The 20125-nt window shown below is 37.3% G+C and overlaps 1 protein-coding gene across 1 annotated transcript in view; it reads right to left on the bottom strand.

Annotated features, from left to right (window-relative positions):
• PCCA (propionyl-CoA carboxylase subunit alpha) overlaps positions 1–20125 on the bottom strand; it is a 292821-nt gene that overhangs the window by 246270 nt on the left and 26426 nt on the right. Inside the window, exons 5-6 of the mRNA XM_054381074.1 lie at positions 5623–5736; positions 4092–4145 (exon numbers count right to left, since the gene is read on the bottom strand). Of these exons, the coding sequence (XP_054237049.1) occupies positions 4092–4145; positions 5623–5736 (168 nt within the window). The remainder of the gene's footprint in view (positions 1–4091; positions 4146–5622; positions 5737–20125) is intronic.

Genomic DNA, 20125 nt, shown 5'->3' with positions numbered 1-20125 from the left:
AAACAGAGTGGCTGGATAGTATTGTCAAGGCTGCATTCCATGAAAAATACTCCAGATGAAGGTGACATTCATAGCATTAATTCTTACTGTTTTGAGATTCCAGGCACAAATTACATAGGCTTCCTGGAGAAAATACGCTACAATGCACTAACTACAAAAGTAGGAACTGTATGCTATACATACAAGAGATCAAAATACCCTGAAGATACAAATCCTGCAAATTAATATCTTTCACACTAGACTTTGCAAAAGAATAGTTTACATTACCCTTTGCCTTGGTTTTCTTTTTTTAATAGTAGCTTCCCCTCCAATTTTTGTGGCTGAGGGGAAAGGGAAGCTCACCAGTGTTTCTTTCAATTAAAAAAGAAAAAAATACACAATTACGAACAACTGCAACGATGCAGTCTCAATACACAGACACCATGCATCAGGGTTTAAGCTTCTAACTATTATCAAGATGCAAGAACATACATAATATGTTAACTACAGGGGTAAGATTTCTACTTGTTGCTGGCATCAGCTAGACCACAGGAAGCCATGTTGACTCTGGAATGACTGTGCAGCTCAGTCACATACTTGTTTTCTCTCTTTTCTTCCCCATTACCTTCTTCATCCAGGCAAGGAAAAGAGGAAATAGAGTCACTGGGACCATAGACCAGTCCCAAAGTACTGGACATGTGAAAGACTCGATTCAGCACTCCCATCTCCCATCCACAACAGCTGCCTTGGAAGTTCACAAGCAAGGAAAGGAAAATAACCATTTCAGAAAGTTTATCTTTCAAAAACAGGCCAACCAGAAGGCTGATCTTTGTCTCAGGGCTTTCTCCTTGTCAAATTTCAAAGGCCTGTTGCAGACAATAGAGGTGATCGAGCTTCTCAAAGGGTCTGCATTAGTTTTATATAATGGGAAACATTAAGGAAATTAACCTAAATACAGAGATTACAGGCAAATTTTTCTAAAAAGTGAAGGAACAAATTGCTCTTCCAGCTCAGCAAAGCATCTGGCAAAAGATACTAGCTTTTTTTGTGACTTGGCAATATATTTTAAATGCATGTTTAATGTCAATTCTGAATATTATGGAATTATTCCTTGATGGAAGCAAACGGCTTACATGCAAATATATTTCCATGCATAAACTACAAGTAACAACTTATGCACCGAATTTAACTTCGGTGTACAAGCTGAAGTGCAAGTGTACAAACACTACAAGATTTCCAAGACTGATAGCTCAAATTTCTGAATCGCTTTGCATTCTGTCAAGTTTTAAGGAACTACACTCACTTGCACAAACACATGTTCTGCCATTCTAAGAAATAACTTCAGTTATCAGCATTATCTAAGTTTTTCAGAAGATTTCATATTAAAATGCCAGGTTTAAGAAATCTAACAGACTCACTTGATATAAATGCCATGGATCCTTTTCCTGTCAGCCATGAACAGCAATGAGAACAGATACACATGAAAAGGGGACTGAATATGCCAACTTTTTTACTGGATAGCAATGAACAACATGCCAGATATCCACCCAGTGACTGTTTTTTTGGAATTCATTTGTGTGTTTTAGAAACTAAGGATCATTTACTTGCACTCCCCCCTCCTTTCTAAAGGAAAAAAAAAAAAAAAAAAAAACAGAAGATCAGTGATTTTCAATTCTCTAAATATTTCCATCACATTCCTCACAATGTGTGTCTGTAGCTGTATGCTGTTCCATGAATCATTTAGGCAATAATGAACCAAAAGACATGCTTTTGTTCAAATCACACACAGTGGGACTACATGTGAACTGACCCTCCATGTGTTAAATTGAAGACACAGCTTTACCACTCTTACAGACTGGCAAGTTTAGAAAAAGTTCAGTGCATGTCTTCATTTCCAAATCTAGATGGTTTTACTTGTACAAATGCACACCAGGAAATAAGTCCAGGTTTCTCAAGTTTCATCACTCTACTTTCAGTGTGAAAGAACAAAATACTGTAAAAGCACAAAGAAAGGGATGAGAAAAAAAGAAAGCAAAAAAAAAAAATCTGTATGTTTGGCAACTTTACAACAGTCTTGTACCATTTGTTACAGGCTTCAATAAAGAAAAGAAACAGCAGGCAGTAATTCCCCCTAAATATTTATTAAGTGTCTTGAAAAAAATATAAGCAGCCCTCTGTGATAAAAAAAGGCAGACTGCTTCACAAATTCTCACTAGGGGTTTGATATCTTAGAGCCACTGACGTGAAAGAAATATGATTATGTCTTGAGAGTTTAAATCGTGCATTTCAGAAAGCAAATTAGAACTACCTTATTCTGTTATAATTTTAGAGAACAGAACACACCAGGTTTCTGCAACAATTACAAGTTGTTGTGAGACTGTAGCAGCAACCCAAACTTGAAGAGGCTTCTAGTCACCACACTATTTCAGGAACTCACTGTTCTAAGGATTTGAGTGAGAGGATGAGAAATACAAAGGGGAAAGGGATTTACAGGAATGTTTCTACTTTTTCTGTTTCTCCTTAACCCTGCCAAAAAGCATATATGAGATCATGTCACTAATATTTTAATTCGCATCACCAAAGTAACAAGCAAATTACTAGGAAATGTGCCTAGTTCAGATTAATCATTATCAAGTTTCAAAATATAAAGCAGCAAAATATAAAGCAAAATAGCATGAGCAAGCATTTCTGTTTCATTAATGTTTTTGTCATTAAAAAACAGTAACTGTCAACTAAAGCCAGTTATCCTGCTGGTCTAATACAGTGGGAACAAAGTTTGTTATAAATTAAGCCAAGGATCTTCTACCTAAAAAGAGGCCATGATACATGAAGCAGAACAGTAATAAGAGAAAACTGCATGGAAATCACATGTAAGATACTACCCCAGATTTGGTAAATCCAGACAAACACCAAGTATTTACAATTATTTTCAACTTCAACTTTACCACCACCCAAGCAATCAGCAGGATGTATTCAGCATGACCTAGAAGCTGCACTTGTTTTCATCTGGGGCTTTTTAAAAAGTGCAGCAACTGCGAAGTACAAAAATTGAGATTTCATTCCCAAATAGCCTCCTTAATGAGCAGGTGGTATCTTCTTAACACAAAATAAGTAAGTAAATAGTAAGGGCCCATACCACTACCAGAACTTAAGGCCAAAAGGGGTACAGTCATGGAAGAGATATGGAAATGAGCTATTCTACAAATGCTAGAATGAAAGAACTACCATTCTACCAAATCACGTTCCCCATCTGTGTCTCTTATCCTGAATCAAAAAGGTGCAAATTACTCTCAAAATCAGCAACAGATTTATACTAATGCCTGTAAAAGAAGATGGGTTTTCAACCATGTGCTTCATTTACTCCATCACAAAGTTGGCAGCTTCAAGAGCCTTCTACTGGAACGCTTAATGTAGTATGTGCTGCTTAATCTCAGTGAAACTAATAGACAGTAACACATGATCTGCAGTGACTACACATACAGCATTCACTCAGGACTTTGCTCAAACTCTGCACATGCAATTTCTTCCTGGCACTACTCTAAATTTATAAGCAGCTACAGCAAAGTTTTTGAAAAACATAACATCAGTTAAAAGGCCTGGTATCAGTTTCTATGATAGAGAAAACCAAATTTCATAAATTCAGACTTGAAGTGAAAAGAGCACCCTCTCGACTCTCTTTGGTCCTTTCAGAGAACACAGCTCCACAATACATGACCACCAGCAGAGAAGCCAGTTTTTAAACAGCTTTCTACTCCCATCCTGAAAGCAGTTCGGCACCTTCTCAGGGCTGCTGATACAGCTGTTCACCAGCTGTGCTATGAATCACTGAAATGATCACTTAAAACCAGATACTTTTAACCTAGATCATTTCAGTGACTCAGTTTTAGAGCAGCCTCATAAACAGTACAGACAAGTGAAAATGCCAAAAGGATCTTACACCCTTGATAAAGTTCTTAAAAACAAGCATCTCCTCTTTTCCCAAAAGAAAACACAGGTTGCTACTGCACCTTCAAAATGCAGGAAATGCACATGCACAGAGATCTGCCTTCAACTGGTGTTGTGATTCTTCAGACACCTTGGATCAACTACACAAATAAAAAGAAATAACTTACCAAACGTCTAGCAAATTCTTTGTTTTCTGAAAGAAATCCATATCCTGGGTGTACCTTGAAAGTAAAAAAAAAATTCAAGCTGATTGAGTTCTGAAGTCAGACACCAAACTTGTTAACACCTTTTCAGATACTGGGGCAAGCAATGTAGACTATCAAGCATTCAAATTAGTTGAATACCTTAAGAACCGTCATTGTTTTACCTGTCTTAAGCAATAAAGATTCACTATTTGAAATCCGCCATTTCTGAGGCAAATGTTCCTTACTTATCCAGGAAAAAAGATGCTGTTTGCAGAGCAATGGACACGCTCCCTTTGGCATTTCACTTTCTGCTCCTTTTAACTCTTTTGCCACATTTAACTCATTGCATTCTTCCACACATGCTCATCCCCACTCTTCTCAGTCACCACTACTAAACACTCCATCTCAAAATACTTCCAGCACTGATCACAACAGTGGTCTTAAGATCCACAGTCATAGCACTCTTGCCTCTAGCGACCCTTGCTGGAGAACACAGCTCACTCTTGTTAGCATAAGCCATGCATCTCTATATGCATAGTTTGCTATTCACAACTCAGTATACACCTAATATAACTACTTGAGTGTGAGAAAGTTTTCATTTTACTTTTCATAATTCTTGATCTAATACACTGACAGAGAAAGCACAAGCCATTTTATTCCCCTCTTCAAGAGCCTAAAGTCTCTCCATATTGAGAAACTCCAAGGGAAATATTTTTCTTTACTTGAAAGCTTTTGGTCCCTGAAAGCACAATACCAAATCATCATCTTTGAGGCCAAGACATGACTTATGAAAGAAATTGCAATACTATTCCAGGGTTATTAGTGTTGCTCATACACACTTAAATGACATTGTAATAAATGCTCTGTGTACAGTAGCTCTGAATAATACATTTATTTCACTGACAGAACAAAGAACATTAGGTATGTGAACATGACTACACATTACTTTTTCCAACCAACTTGTGTTAAACTTTGAATTTCTGGCCAATTTGGAGGGAGGTCAGAGTAGCTCGCGTTCACACATCAGCTAATGCATATTTTGCAAACAATAAAAAATAATTCTGGGATGCACCATTTACCTTATCCTTCCTGCAAAAAACATTTATATAATTTAGAAAGCAGTTCAAACAAAGTTTAAGAAAAAAAACCCTTTTTGGACATACTTTGTAAAACATTGAAAAAAACCATTATGGCATATAAAGGGTTAGCACTCAAAACTAATTGGGATTTTTTTTTCCCCCAGCAAATTTGGAAATGAACTGAAGCTGCTCCCTGGTGTGAAAGCTGAATCCAGCAGCCACCTGCAGGATCAGCAACCAGTGCTGCCAGATGCTACAAAGCCTTTGATTTCCAGTAGCGATTTCAGACACATTTAACTCATGTGACATGAACTAACTGGAATAGCATATTTAATCACTTCCCCCCCCACACCTTTAAAAAAACCCAACCAACTCTGGCTTTTCTGCTTTCTATATATGAAACAGCTGCAGCAGATAGACTCATTCAGACTCACAGCTTGGGCCCTGGTTTTCTTAATGACTTCCATGATGGCATCCATGTTGAGGTAGCTTTTGCTGGTGGGAGCTGGGCCAACACAGACAGCTTCATCCGCCATTTTCACATGAACCTGAAGAGGCAATATTCTGCATTAACAGATGCTCCCAGCAAAAAATAATTACCACCACCCTGAAACAGGCACACAAATCTGATTGTTTCAAAAATAATTTACATAGCATAACCACTAAATATACATTGAAATTACCAAAACTGACATACAAGAACTCACACAATAACATTAAATCTCATTTCATTTAATTCCAAGCTTAAGTCACTGTCAAAATGTTTTATGCCAATATATTATTTTGAATTTGCTTAAATAAAATCATGACAAATGTAATTTCAGCTTCTTATAATGATCATCTATATGTAAATTCAGACTAAAAACTACTTTGCTACATGTAACCAGGGTAGCCTAATATCTTAATACTTAATAACAAACATTCATGACGAGTTCTAAGCAGGCTCCCCAGGAAGTTGGGGATAATTAGAGTGAATTGAATGAAGGGATGCAGTGAGTGTCCCTGCACAGCATCAGGTCAGCACCATGCACAAATTAAAGCCTATGACTAAAGAGTTCAATATCACTACACATGAACCTGAAAATCTTGAGAATTATTTAAGCAGCCTCATGCTAGATTTCTAATCCATTGCATCCTCATTTATATGCATTTGCCAGACATTTTTTAGTCAAATTTGAACTACACAGAAGGGATAAACACTTCCAGCAATTTACCAGGAATAATACAATAGCTAGATTTGAAGTTTGCAGTTAAGAACTCATACACATACTTCTCAAAGTTTTAGAAGTTTAGTGTTCAATGTGTTTGCAGAGTTCAAAATACTTTTTCTTTAAAGGGAGATACACAGACCTGAGAAACAAGATCAGTTTTTCCTTATTCTGCTCTCCCTTCGTAAGCTCCTTTTCAGTATATACATAAGAACACATGCCATTGCTTCAATTGTATAAGATTATACTAGCTATGTGTCAATAAGACTAGTTTATACTGACAGTTTGACATTTCCAATGCTTAATTTTAGAAGTTTTTATGAAGTATTTTATATCATCTTAAGCATTCAAAACACAGAGAATATGGAGTCGAAAAAGGGTGTTCTTTCTGAAAATGAGTATTCACATGTGAAATAAAATTTTGTTCTTTGTGAAAAGAGACTTTATTTGCCACTAGCATGAAGGCTGTCAAGTATGACAAAACAAGGTTAGAAGTAATTTAGCCCACATATACTATTGGCTCACTCAGAAGAAACAAGGCCAGGAAAAAAATAAATCTAGAAATAGTGACAAGCAGCAGTCAAACACTATTTTGAATAATATAGTAAGAAATAAATATTCAGGTAAGTAAAACAAAACAAGCACAGGATTAACTTTTTAAGCATTTGACTTTTCTTCATATTTACAAACATTTTTCTGAACTTTGACAGAAGTTAATGTTCCTTCCTGGTGATAAGATTAACCTGCCACCTAATTCCAACCTTCTTTCCAGGGGCATCTCAAACACCTTCTGAATTTGCTATACAGTTGAGTAGATAAGAGGTCACACAACCTTCTAGAATTGCCACTCATTTCACATTTGAATTATTGCTTCTGTAAAGTCACATGGGTTTTATTTTACCACTACCACCTCATGTTAAAAACAAAGCTAAACCAAAAGCTCTTAAACACTAGCACAGATACTAAAAAGCATTAAAATGCTGTTGCATGATTAGGTACACCTCAGTACCTTAAGTCAGTAATCTATCCTGATGAAACACTACCAAGATTAGTGTGTCGTCCTTCCTGGAGTACAAAAACCATGGCCCTTGGATACCTTTATTTGCATGACTGAGATCTATGTTTATATGTGTATATATTGTGTATATGTTGTGTATTCTAACATTGTTCACATGCCTAAACAAAGTTATTCAAGCTAGTTAAGCAGGTATGTTTTACAAAACAAAGTCTACTCATAGAAAAGGACTAAATATAGTCAGCTATTTCTAGGTATCAAAAGGAAAAACCAACGCACTTCTCACAGACACCAACAGCCCTACTAATACCTAAGGCAGCCATAGAAGAGACTAGAAAAACATTGATTTTTTTTTTTTTTTACATAAACAGTCTTATGTGCTTTTTTCCTCCCACTATTATCTTCCCCCCCACTTCTGAAATACTTCATCATTACTTTAACTCTGGAGTTGACTCCTTTCCCATGTTCCCCTGCAATCTGGCAAACCTATTTCTCCTTGTTTACCTTACTGCAAGCTGTTACTGCCTGCTCTATTTCAGCTCCAGTTCAGCCTTACATACATCCGAGTACACCACACAAGGATATAACAAAACAGCAACCATGTAACCTGGCACATTGCCATAGAGCACCAAGGAAGTCTCATGGACAAGAAAGTCTCCATTCTTCCCCACTACTTCAAAATCTCCAGATTTTCAAGCATAAGTGACAGCTCTTAAGTTTATAGATCCTTCAACTTTTTTATAAATTGTTAAATCAGTCCAAAACAAATATAATCTGGAAATAGATCTGTTTCATATTGGTAATGCCTTTTCTTCTGCAGAAGCTGACTTAAAATGCAGTACTTCTAGACAGTTCAAAGAATGAGCAACTCACCTTCATCAACAAATTTTAAATATTTTAAAATTCAAGGGCTGCTTAAGTGCTTGACTTAAATCACACAATCCTAGGTATTCAAAACTTGATCCTAACTTAGTGCAGCTAAAACTTCAAGTCATTTCACCCTTTGTTTTAGTTTACAAAAACAATGTCGACAAAACAACGATTCAAGTCCTGTAGGTTCCCGAAGAAGTGCGATTCCCTCATAAATTGACCCCGCAAACAAGCATGAATGGATAACAAAGGCTGAAATATCAGGCAAACCATGAAGTGCTCAATGGCTTATACTGCAAGTTTTAATCATATTGGGCTCCCCATGCCTCAAAAAGATACATTTCAAGCAGCTACAAGGACCTGTTATGTTACAGAACACAAACCATCAGAAACTACAAAAAGACATCTTATTTTTGTATATCTGAAGTAGTGCATCTCTTATGGACCAATCATATTGCAGCAACAGAAAGATAACAAGCAAGTCACTCAAACCTACTGAATCATCATTCTACAGAATCTCCACCTAATTCAAACTGCAGATGAAATTTAGTTATCCAAATTCCTGTATAGGTATGTTACACCTTTGGAAAACCCAAATCCAAATCAGTCACTAACACCCAACCAACCCACCAGTGTTTCCTCAGCTCTGCATCTATGAGAAGTAAGATATTGATTTAAGTCCTAGCAGAAAAACTTTAGAATAAATGCTCTTAAGTAATATAACTACTTTTAGATTAGGGTACAAAGAAAACTGGACAGAATTTGAAGATGTAGCTCAAGTCCAACAAGCTTATTAATTCAGAAGCAAACTGCACAAAAACGGCCATCTGTTTCCAAATCTGGTTGAGGTTCAGCAGCCACTTAAACCAGTAAATCCTGCAAAATCTTCACACAGGAACAGTTTTGTATTTCTTTATCACATTTCCAGCAAATAGCACATAAAGGGAGGAGTCCACCCGGGCTGATTAGCCAGTCATTCTTAGCCTGGACTAGTTCTAAGCACCGCTCCAGGCTGTGGCAGCTCTCAGGGCTTGGAATGCAATAAAGGGTAGGAGCAGTAGCAATGATTGCTTTTGAAGATCCTCCTTCTACCTTGTTTCAGGATTTCAGGAGTATTTTCAGGAGTATCAGGTTTGGCAGCAGGGCTCAGCATCATATTCCCAGAAGAGAAAAATGCCCATAAGCCAAAAATCTTGGCTCATCATCTGCTTTGCAGGGTATAACCCAATTTAGAGGGATTGAACTGTATCAGAGCTAGTAAGTACCCAAACCACCTAGATTATGCTAGCTCTTCTTTAACCTGGGGGTACCCATGTATTCATTTGGCAGCAGCACAGCCTTACCAATACTCTGAACTTAATCAATTAGCCCCCTAATCAAACCTGTATCTCAATCATCATTAAAAGATGAAAATTAATAGCTTCCTACCTGAAATACATGTAGCACTCCTAGAGGTGTTCTGTTTAACAACACAATCAAGGAAATCTCCAGGAATGACCTGCCTGCTGTTGAAATCTGTATTATGAACAAGTCACATTTACAGATGTATGACCCTCAACATATAAACACAGAGAAATTTCCTTGGTACAGAAAAAGCATGTACAATTATTTTAAGACAAAAAACTAAACCACTTATTTTCAGTGTATACACAATCTATAAAGCAATAGAAGACAAAATTAGTTTATAAATCCATACAAGTTTTCAACAACTCCTGTTTATTACCTTCTTAAGGATCTGATTTATGACACACGTGCTTTTCCTCCCAGTTTGTTTCATAGAGATTCTCATCTACTAATCCCAAAAAGTAACGGTTTTGTCCTGAGGTCCAAGAGAAGAACAAATGTCTCTACACATTTCCTAACAGTGTTTAGCATCACCCACAACCTCCATAGATGATTTTATATACTTCAGCAGTTTATCATCATGTGACAGATGTCATTTACTTCAGTGTAAATGCCTAATTAACACATACACAGACTATCCCTGCTCCTCCATCTCCAAGGACATACGTGTCTGGGATTCCCCAGTGTCCCAGTTTTTTAGAGTAGGGCACCCTACACATCCCCAGGTCTCAACACAAGTTGATATTCATGCAGCAGAGACGATTACACTGAGTTGCAAGATGCATTTTTCTCCCAATTCCTCTGAACTGTTTCAGAATTTATATACAGGGAAATTGTTATATCTGCATATATAGTGTTAATCAAACCTAAGAAGCAATTAAAGCCTCAGGGAAGAAAACACTTCTGTTTTGTACACTAGATAAGATCTCAAGCATTGTTCAGACAAAGGAATCTAATCAAACAAGTCATTCTCCATTTATAGCTCAAATCAATGCAAGACATTGGAACAACATCCACTGGTGTAAGTAGATTCACTTAATTGGCCCAAACTGCATAATACCACTCAGCAAGACAAATCAGAATTAGCTCAACCCATAAAATAAGGCTAATGAGTAAATCCTTTGTAAGGTAGCTAAAAAAACAACCAAACACCTCAAATCTTGTCAGCACCACTGCCAAAAGAGACAGAACAAAAACCTTGCGGCATTCAACAGTCTTGAATCAAAAACAAAAATGACGTAAAAAGGTTCAAATTTACTGCTTTGCCAAAATCACGTCTTTCATATGACATAAGTGTCTTTTGAAGCTTCACACTAAAATACACAAACCAATGCTACAATAAATCTGTGCACACAGTGAAAGTGTGCAGTATTCATACAGCCTTTGAAGTGTTATCTGCTAAGAAATTCTACCACACAATTACAGCATTTAACCTTAAAACGAAATAATGGAAACATCTCTAAATCATGTGAAAAGCAGAACTATGAAAGCCATAAGTGGCATAACTATCTCATCTTTTCCCCATTTATTTTTGCTCAGCATTTCAAAAATCTACATTAAAATTTTATCCAAATAAACAAGACAGCCTACAGACTCAGCACAAGCAGATCTCTATGCAACCTTATTTTAGATTTTTTTTTTAATTTTATGCCCCACTAATGATAGCTATGAAGATAGAACAATTCTTCAGGGGCCTCTGAAGATTTGCCTTGGTGAAGGGTATTCACTGACAGTTCCTACAATGACTCAAAAAAATCCATCAGCGTCCCCAGGGTTAGATCACAAATTAGTAGATATCAACCAAGGAAAAAAATTAATAAAATTTTTGCATCATTTGTCATTATTACCTTATCTTGCCCTTCGTTTTTTGCTAGGTAAAACTTGAAGACAATAGTCTCAAATCCACAAATTTCAACTAAAATTAAAATAGCAGGATCCAGGTTAAACTGAAGAAGCTTTACAAGAACAGAAACACCAATCTGACAAGGAAAACTATTTGTAACCAAAACTAAAAGAATACACTTTTCAATGCATATAAAAATTTTCCTCTGTTCACATTCTCAAAATTCCCGCTCCCATGAACAAAGCTCTGGAACTTCACTGGCTTCTGAAAAGACAATTTGACTTGACAAAACAGTATAGAAGAACCATTTTGCAATAGGAAAGGACTCTGTTGTATATAGAGGCCTGATTACTAATACTGGGTAAAACAGACCATGCTAAGGCTATCAGACAGCAATACCCTGAAACTAAGTTCTGTTAGCTGGGACAATCAAGAAAATGCCTCCAGAGTCCTGAACACATTACAGATAAGAACCCAGAGCAAAGTCATCCAGAATAGCCTTTTTTCCCTATATACTTATACTTTAGAAGATAACTTCCAGGTGAACCACCTTCTGGAATACCCATGGGACAGCAAGCTTCTCCAATGGAGCTGTATTGCACACCATGTTTTACCCTCCAAAATAGTAAAAAAAACAGAAAATATCTAACTTAGTCCCCCATACAAACAAAACTTCAGATCTGAGTAACTGAATGTTAGAAATCACAGAAACATTCAGGTTGAAAAAGACCCTCAGTATCACCAAGTCCAACCAATAACCCTGCTCTACAAGGTTCATCCCTAAATCACATCCCCAAGCACCACCCAAACTACCTTTAAACACATCCAAAGTTGGTGACTCAACCACCTCCCTGGGTAGCATGTTCCAATGCCTGGCCACTCTCTCTGAAAAAAATTTTTCCTAATGTCTAGTCTAAACCTACTCAGTCACAGCTGGAGGCCATTCCCTCTTATTCTATCACTAATTACCTGAGAGAAGAGACAAGCACCAGCCTCCCTACAACATCCTTTCAGGTAGTTGTAGAGAGCGATGTGGTCTCCCCTCAGCCTCCTCTTTTCCAAGATAAAGAGCCCCAGCTCCTTCTGTCACTCCTCATAAGATTTATTCTCCAGGCCCTTCACCAGATTTGTTGCCCTCTGCACTGACTCCAAGAACACCATATAGTTAGGCTGACTACAAGGGTTTTTTTGGCAAGACACTGAACGCTGAAGGTATGATGTTTGTCTCCATAGTATGCTCTTTTGAAGCTTTTCCAGGAAAGCTCACCTCCACAGGCTTCTATTCAGAACAGTTCTATCACTCTTAAAACAAGCTCTCTTTAGCCTATCAAGCCTATCTGCAAAAAACTAACAAGTAAAAGGTTGCTTAACTTCAAGTTCAAGCAGCTTTTCTTTTTGAAAGGAAAATGTGCTTAAAGCTCTAGAAAACAAAAAATACCTCGTCTGTTCTGTCACGTTTAACAGCCAACAGGAATATTTTGCTTGCTATTGAATATTTAGCAGAATGAAAGCGTTGGGTGTATATCACCACATTCCACTTTTTTAGTCAACATAAACCAGGAACAATCTTTAAGTAGAACTGAAAACAAAAAAGGCAGAAAAAGGTAGCTCAACAGTCATCTTGTTTACTAATTACTTTTGGATTAACTGCAGGATTGACAGAGGTAGAGGAATTAAGAGAAAAAACACACAATATCCTATTCCTCAACTCATTGCATCAATAGCAAAACAGTTCTCAATCTCAAAAGCATTCCCTTTGCCTCCTTCCACTTGCATCTCCCTTTGATAAGGTAGGGCAGCTACCAAGTTTCTGCACCCAGGTGAAGACGGGAAGCAGCACAGCTACTCAAACACCCCTTTGCTGATTTAGAGGGTGCTGTAAAGGAACAGTCTGCATGCTAACAACTGCACTAATACCTCTGAAGACTATTTTTACTTGGGAGTACAGGAGAATTTCATGTCAGAGCATACACGAACAACTAGAAGATACTTGATAGATCTATTTACAAAAGCAAGAGTGTCCAAATGTTGCAAGAGTCAAGCAATTCATCATACTTACAGCAGTTTACTATGCCCTGGGTGGATGCAAGAGTTTCATCTTTGCAGCATATGTCATTGTGAGCTTTAAGTGTTGTAGGTTTTGTAGGGTGCTACTCTTTTAACATCACAATGTTTTTCAGAGCCTCTCTGCACTTTAACATCTGCACCTGTATCAGCCTTTCCCTAATGGAATCGCATACTTCTAAGCACATTGGCAAAGCAGTGTGACAGATCTTTCTCATGCTGTTTTTTTCCTGCCCCTCCCAAAAACAAGTTTACTACAGAATGCATTCGATGAATGTTATATTGTTTTCTAAACAGATAAGATATAGGTGGGAGACAGGAAAAGTAGTAGTTAGGTAGGTCTAGAAGACAGTATCACATGGTAGCAAGGGTAGCCAACTACAGAAATACATAAAGCAGAAATTTAGCTCTTAATTGAGCTACATATGCTGGAAGACATGACAGTCAGAAAAAGTACTTAAGTTCAGCTACATTACAAAGCAACACATAGTATGCATTGGTAGCAATCTCCTGTTAAGCATTTTCATCTTAATCCAGAGTTGTTCTTTCAGATGGATGAACACAGTACAGAACCAAAGTCCTCATCTGATCTCTAAATCTGTCTGCCTACAGATGGATGGACTGCAGAAATTGCTTCTAGCATCCAAAGCTGGTAGTAAAATCAGGGATTCCTGAAATCAGTTGCAAGGTTGAAAGAACAGCCCACAGCAACAGCAAGGTGAATTCAGAGCTATCTGGCATTTCAGCTATGCCACAATACTTAAAAGAAAACACAGGAAGTATGAACATCAGCTCAGGGCAAAGTATTAGGGAGCACTAGCCAAAGAACTGGCACACAGACACAAAAAGCTGCCATAACTATCACACCCCAACAACTACCACAAACAAAACAAAAACACAAAAAAAGACAAAAATGCAAGGTACAGACACTACAGCAAATTCAGTTGTTCCTGGTGTGAACAAGCTTCTGGGCCAAAACAAACCATATATCAAAACATGAATGAAGGTTCACAATAAACCTCAATTTATGCAAATACAAGTTGCCACTCAAAGGATGATCACACCCTTAATTCTGCATCACATTTAGCTCCAGCAATTACAGTACTGCTGAGATAGATCAATGAAGTGAACAGACCCAGAGGAAAAGTAATCCAAAGGGAGAAGAAATGAACCTTCTGACAGACAAGCAAGTTAAACCATCTCCCAGACACATGATCATCGGATCCAACACAATGAATGTATCAGAGGGGGTAGGAGAGCACAAGTGGTCCATTCAGAAATATTTTAGACTTAAGAGAAATTTAGATATAATATGAAGCCAGACCTAAAACATCAAGTGAAGTACAAAAGAAAATTTAAAAGCAAGCAAACAAAAAACTACAAAAAACCAACCACCACACACACTCACCAAACCAGGCTGTAAGTGAATGCAGAATACCCTAAGAACATTCAATGCAGGTTTTTGCAAACAAATTTTTATGTCTATGCAATATATATGTATTAAAGAAAATAGATACATGCACATACACACATCCTTTAACTACTTTTGGGCATCCAGTGAGAAGGGCCTAAGGGTTTTTCCACTGAAGTACTAAAGCAGTAACCATAACAAACCACAAGAAAAAAAAAATCAGTCATGATACCTCAATGTTATCATGACCAACATAAGACTGTATTTCAAGATTAATGGAATCTGACATACTTACACCTTGAATGTCTCCAGAGGCATGATGTCTCAGCTGCATCCCTTGGCAGCCTGTTCCAGTATTTTACCACTCATTGTAAATAAATTCTTCCTTTATGTCCAACCTAACTCTCCCTTGCTCCAGTTTAAAACCATTGCCCCTCATCCTATCACTACACACCCTTTAAACAGTCCTTGGCTACAAGCACACATTGGTGGCTCTTGTCCAGCTTCTTGTCCACCAGTACCCCCACTGGGCAGAAAAAAGTATTTCTCACTCTTATGTTACAGTGTAATGCTTTTTAAAAAGGTATTTATTGTTCATTAGACCACTGTACTAAGTCTCCATTCCATCCCTGAGGCAAATTTGTATGTTCACATTCTACAGTGATGAACGTATTACCCATACCTTAAGTGAAGAGCTGCATTATCTGGTGTTACACAATACACCTATACACTTGAAAAATGGGTGTACAGGCAAGCCAATGACTTTCCAAATCTGTAAGGGCTGTGTACAGCCTGACAAATGGGCAAGAACAGACAAGAAATCCTGCACTGTCTAAATATAGTTCTCACACAGTTAATACTAGCACAGAACAACTCAACCATGGATGCTGATGCCGAGCTTCGTGAGGTCCCCTCCTTTCACAGATCATCTGAAAATTTTCAACAAGCTGTTGGTTTGTTTTTTGCTGCTGGGGGGTTTTGGTTTGGTTGGGTTTTGTTTATTTGTTTTTGTTTGGTTTTTTCTCCTCCTTACAGCCCTCAGTTCCACCACAGCTATGTCTCAAATTATAAAGGTTGTTTTAGCATAACCCTAGGAAAAGACTTAATTTGTCTTTTAGATTATTATTTTCCCTGACAACATTTCTACCTCACAGGTGATTTCCTATGATACAAACTATTCCATCTAAAGGTAATTCAGATAGCAAGCAGAATGTTAAGCCTATCCTGTATACTATTCTTACAACAATATTATTTCACCATATCAAGCAGATATAGTCTAAAAACAGTGCATGTATTGAGGAAACGAGTCAATACATAAAAAAGCATCTTTCAATAGCCACTAATAAGTTCCTCCCACCAAGAATTTAGAGCATCATTCTCTTTTCAATAAAAACTAGAGCAAACTCTCAGGTTTCTCCCACACCTACTTCATATTCCTCTGTAACAAGCTATCACTTCTGGGATTCTCTTTTCAGGCAAGAATTTAAGTACTGCAAAGTCAAGTGCTGTTCATTTTCACCTTTGAAGGCTAAGTAAGAACTAGAAACTATGGGAAGTACCACTATAGTACTGGCTCAGTTACAAATTCCTATGGCCTATACATATAAATTCTAATAAACATACCTAGAACTTAAATGTAGTGTACTTGGTCAGTATAAAATACATTTAGTGTGGTAAGAAGAGACCATGACATCCTACACAGACACCACCTGCACAACACTGAAGAAAAAAACCACAACAACCTATTTCTGTAAGGTGACAACAATTTCCATTTTAAAGAAAGACAAATTTCTGCACTCAAAATGTAGTCAATATTCACAGGTTTAATACAGTGGCTCAATGTTATGTTTAGTTTTATAAGACAGTGGAATAAACCTCTATAAATTCCTGCTTTTAAAAAGCCTGGAATTAGAAATTTAAAAATCTTTCCAAGTTGCATGGGATCTACATAGCACAGCATCACACAACACTCACATGACAGTTCCTTCTAAATCCTCTTTCCTGTTAACATTTAGGTTTGCCTTTTTCTCCCTTCAACCTGCTAAATAAAGTCATATTTCCTGCTGACAGCAAATGATTGGTTTACCTATAACTCCAGGGGGCTGAACTATCTGTCCTTTAAGAAGCTTCCACAGTTTAACCCGCTGAGCACACAGCACCCAAGGGAGGGTCTTTCTTGCAGTTTTACTTCTGCTGCTGCTGACCACTAATACTGACTCCACAGATAATGGATTTCAATAACAACCTCCTACAGGTTAACACTTTGGGTACTAGCCACTATGTCACTTTAATTAAGTTAATACATGAAGGTCACAGTTTGGTAGAAAGTTTTATTAAATTTGGCAGTGCTTACAATAGCAGAAAAAGTGCACAAGCTCACCTATCCAGTAGCTCTGGGATAACTTTGCCTACTGATACAATTCATCTGGTTTAAGAGTTTATGCAACTTTTAAGTGAGTTCAGTTTATCAGATCAATTTCCTCTAAACATGGAATTTCCCAGCATAACTGATAATTTAACAATGGATATGAAATGGTTGCCACTAACCGTACTGGGCACAGAATGTGCCTACCTGGCATATAAATAATCCCTGCATTACAGTTAAGGGGTGCTGGGTTTGGGATTTTTTTCTTTACAAGGCTTTGAGTAGCCTGATGGTGGAAAAGATTAACAATTTTGTTTCCCTGAAGCTAACATTAAGAAACAAATTTTGCTTTAGCAAGCTATTATTTATATAAAAGTTTAAAGAGGTTAAACAACTAGTTGACAGTGGGAAATAATTTGTCATGTTTCTGTTCAGTAAATTCAAAATACAAAGAACGCAGACTGGAGAGCCACACAAGCATTTGCCAGACTAAGTATTCACTTGTTCTTTTTCAACACAGCACTTAAAAGCACATCAAAAACAAAACAGAAAAGACATTCTTTGTTAAAAAACATCTATTTGCTGGACTTTTGTTAACGTATACAATCTGACAGACACTCTACAGAGTAATAACGAAGCAGCATGGGAGCCATTTAATGTATTTCTTGATTAACTCATTGCCTGTCCAGTTCTCATACAGACATGTGCTCACATGTCATAATCGTCATAACTCCCATCATCCCTACAGTTAACACACAAGCTCCTTGATTAGCGCACAACTCCCAAACGAGCCACTGCTAATGCTAAATAATTCCCTTCAGCCTCCTGCGACTATACCACAGGCTCTCCAATTAAATATAATGTCTCTGATGAGCCATATTAATACAGACAAATTCCTGCCAGGGATTCTAGCCCACTCCCTTTCACCAAAGAAGCATCTGAAATAAAAAGAGGACATCTGTATATGTAAAAATTAGCCAAACAGTTTTGCCATGAGGTTTTAATTTATAAAACTTCACTGTCATTGTTGTTTTATTCTTAGATGTATCTAGGGGACTGGCATATTAATATAGATAAATGACAATGAGTAAATTACCGTTTTAATATTTGAACAGCAAACATAGCTTTTCAATCAGCTAATTACAATTAGCAATATCTAATCACATGAGATAAAATTAACTACAGAAACCCTCAGATCACTTCTAATACGCCAATTATATTCAGTGCTGTGCATTAAGCATCATCTGAAACACTGCTATCGATATACAAAAGGTTTTTTCAAGTTATAAAAATATTTCAGCAACTATCTATGCATAAAACTTTCAATACTTCCACTAAGAAACTACCATGTTTGTTAAGCCTGAACCAGCACCACAGATTAAAATATTTATGTATGTGCCAACCAATATAAAAATATTTTAAGAATGTAAAGGAGCAATCACAGCTCAAGTATACTGAAGTCAAATCATGGTAATTTTCTCCCCTTCAAAATGGCAAGAGTAATTGGAAAACTCAACTTCCAGTGTATGCTAGGATTCCTTGGCCATTTAACTCAAAATTACTGCCTTTAGTTGAAAAATCGCTGCTCGGATTTTATGAAAAGAAGGAGTTCCCAGTCTTTCAGCAGAGAGTCTGATGTCCTTAACCCTAAGTGCTGACCCTCTCGCTAGAAGAGATATTAACAAAGGACATGTAAATAGACCATTGCAGAGGTATCCTTTGGTAAATATTGCTTGCAACTGCACAAATTTTAAGATATTCAAATAACCCCCATGAAATTTTGATAAGCTCTTCCCCAAGGTCCTTGCACCTTCATCCCTACACTAATGCACTTCATCTTCATTTACCTGATCATTAGTTTCCAGTTTGTTCAGCTGGAAACCAACACACACTAATTACTTTGACATCACAAAGTCCTGTCTGTCTTCACCATCTCCCCAGACAGCAGGGAGAAATTATCAAGGGTAGGCATGATAATATCCTGATAAATGATGATTCACATCACCTCACTGTCAATCATCTAGAAGTGCTCACGCAAGATACCACTCAATCTCATTACTGAATCCTAGGGCTAGGAGTACAATACACACCAGGAGTCATATTTCAAACAGCAGGCCACCTGGGTAAGATGCAGCTCACAGAGGTTTCCATGAATTTTGTTGGCTTTGTTTTAACATGGTAAATGTCAAATATTCATATATTTTGCTATGTGTAAAAAGGCTGTCAGAAAAGGCCATGCTGAAAGCATGGCAATTCATCTTGAGGGTTCAAGTGAGAGAAAGAAATAATCTAGGTTCTTTGGAAGGTAAGTTTCAATAATGTAAGAAGAAAATTTCAGATGGGTTTATTAATTTAATTTCAGTTTCACAGTTTAAGCATTTGAAACTTATTGATATAAGCGAACATTTTTCTATGACAGAAGGCAGACATTCATAAAATCAACATTCCTGCTTCAATAAATAGCCAGTCAGGGAAGCGGGCAGGAATCACTGTGTGTTACAGTTTGAAGGGGAAACTTTAGCCTAGTTCCTGACTGCAAAGACCGAAAATAAATTACCATTGGATGCAAAAGGAAAATAATAAGGTCTGTATAATTCATTGGATTGCTAATGGGATATAGAGCAGAGGCAAAACCAGTTTCTTCTCTTTTCCTGTTGTTTCTGCTTGCAACTTTCCTCTCTCTTCTTGCAGCCTTGTCAGGGTATCTATTTTGACTGCATGAGGTGATGGCGAAGAGGGTGAAATGGTCCCCTGGATCCTACTAGGGGGGTTCTGAGGAGTTTGTCTCATTTATAAATTGTATGTATATGTATTGTA

The sequence above is a fragment of the Indicator indicator genome, chromosome 1 (genome assembly GCF_027791375.1).
Source record: "Indicator indicator isolate 239-I01 chromosome 1, UM_Iind_1.1, whole genome shotgun sequence".
In the NCBI taxonomy this organism is placed as follows: domain Eukaryota; kingdom Metazoa; phylum Chordata; class Aves; order Piciformes; family Indicatoridae; genus Indicator; species Indicator indicator.
Note: the sequence above shows the minus strand (reverse complement) of the source record. Positions and strands in the feature narration are given on the sequence as shown.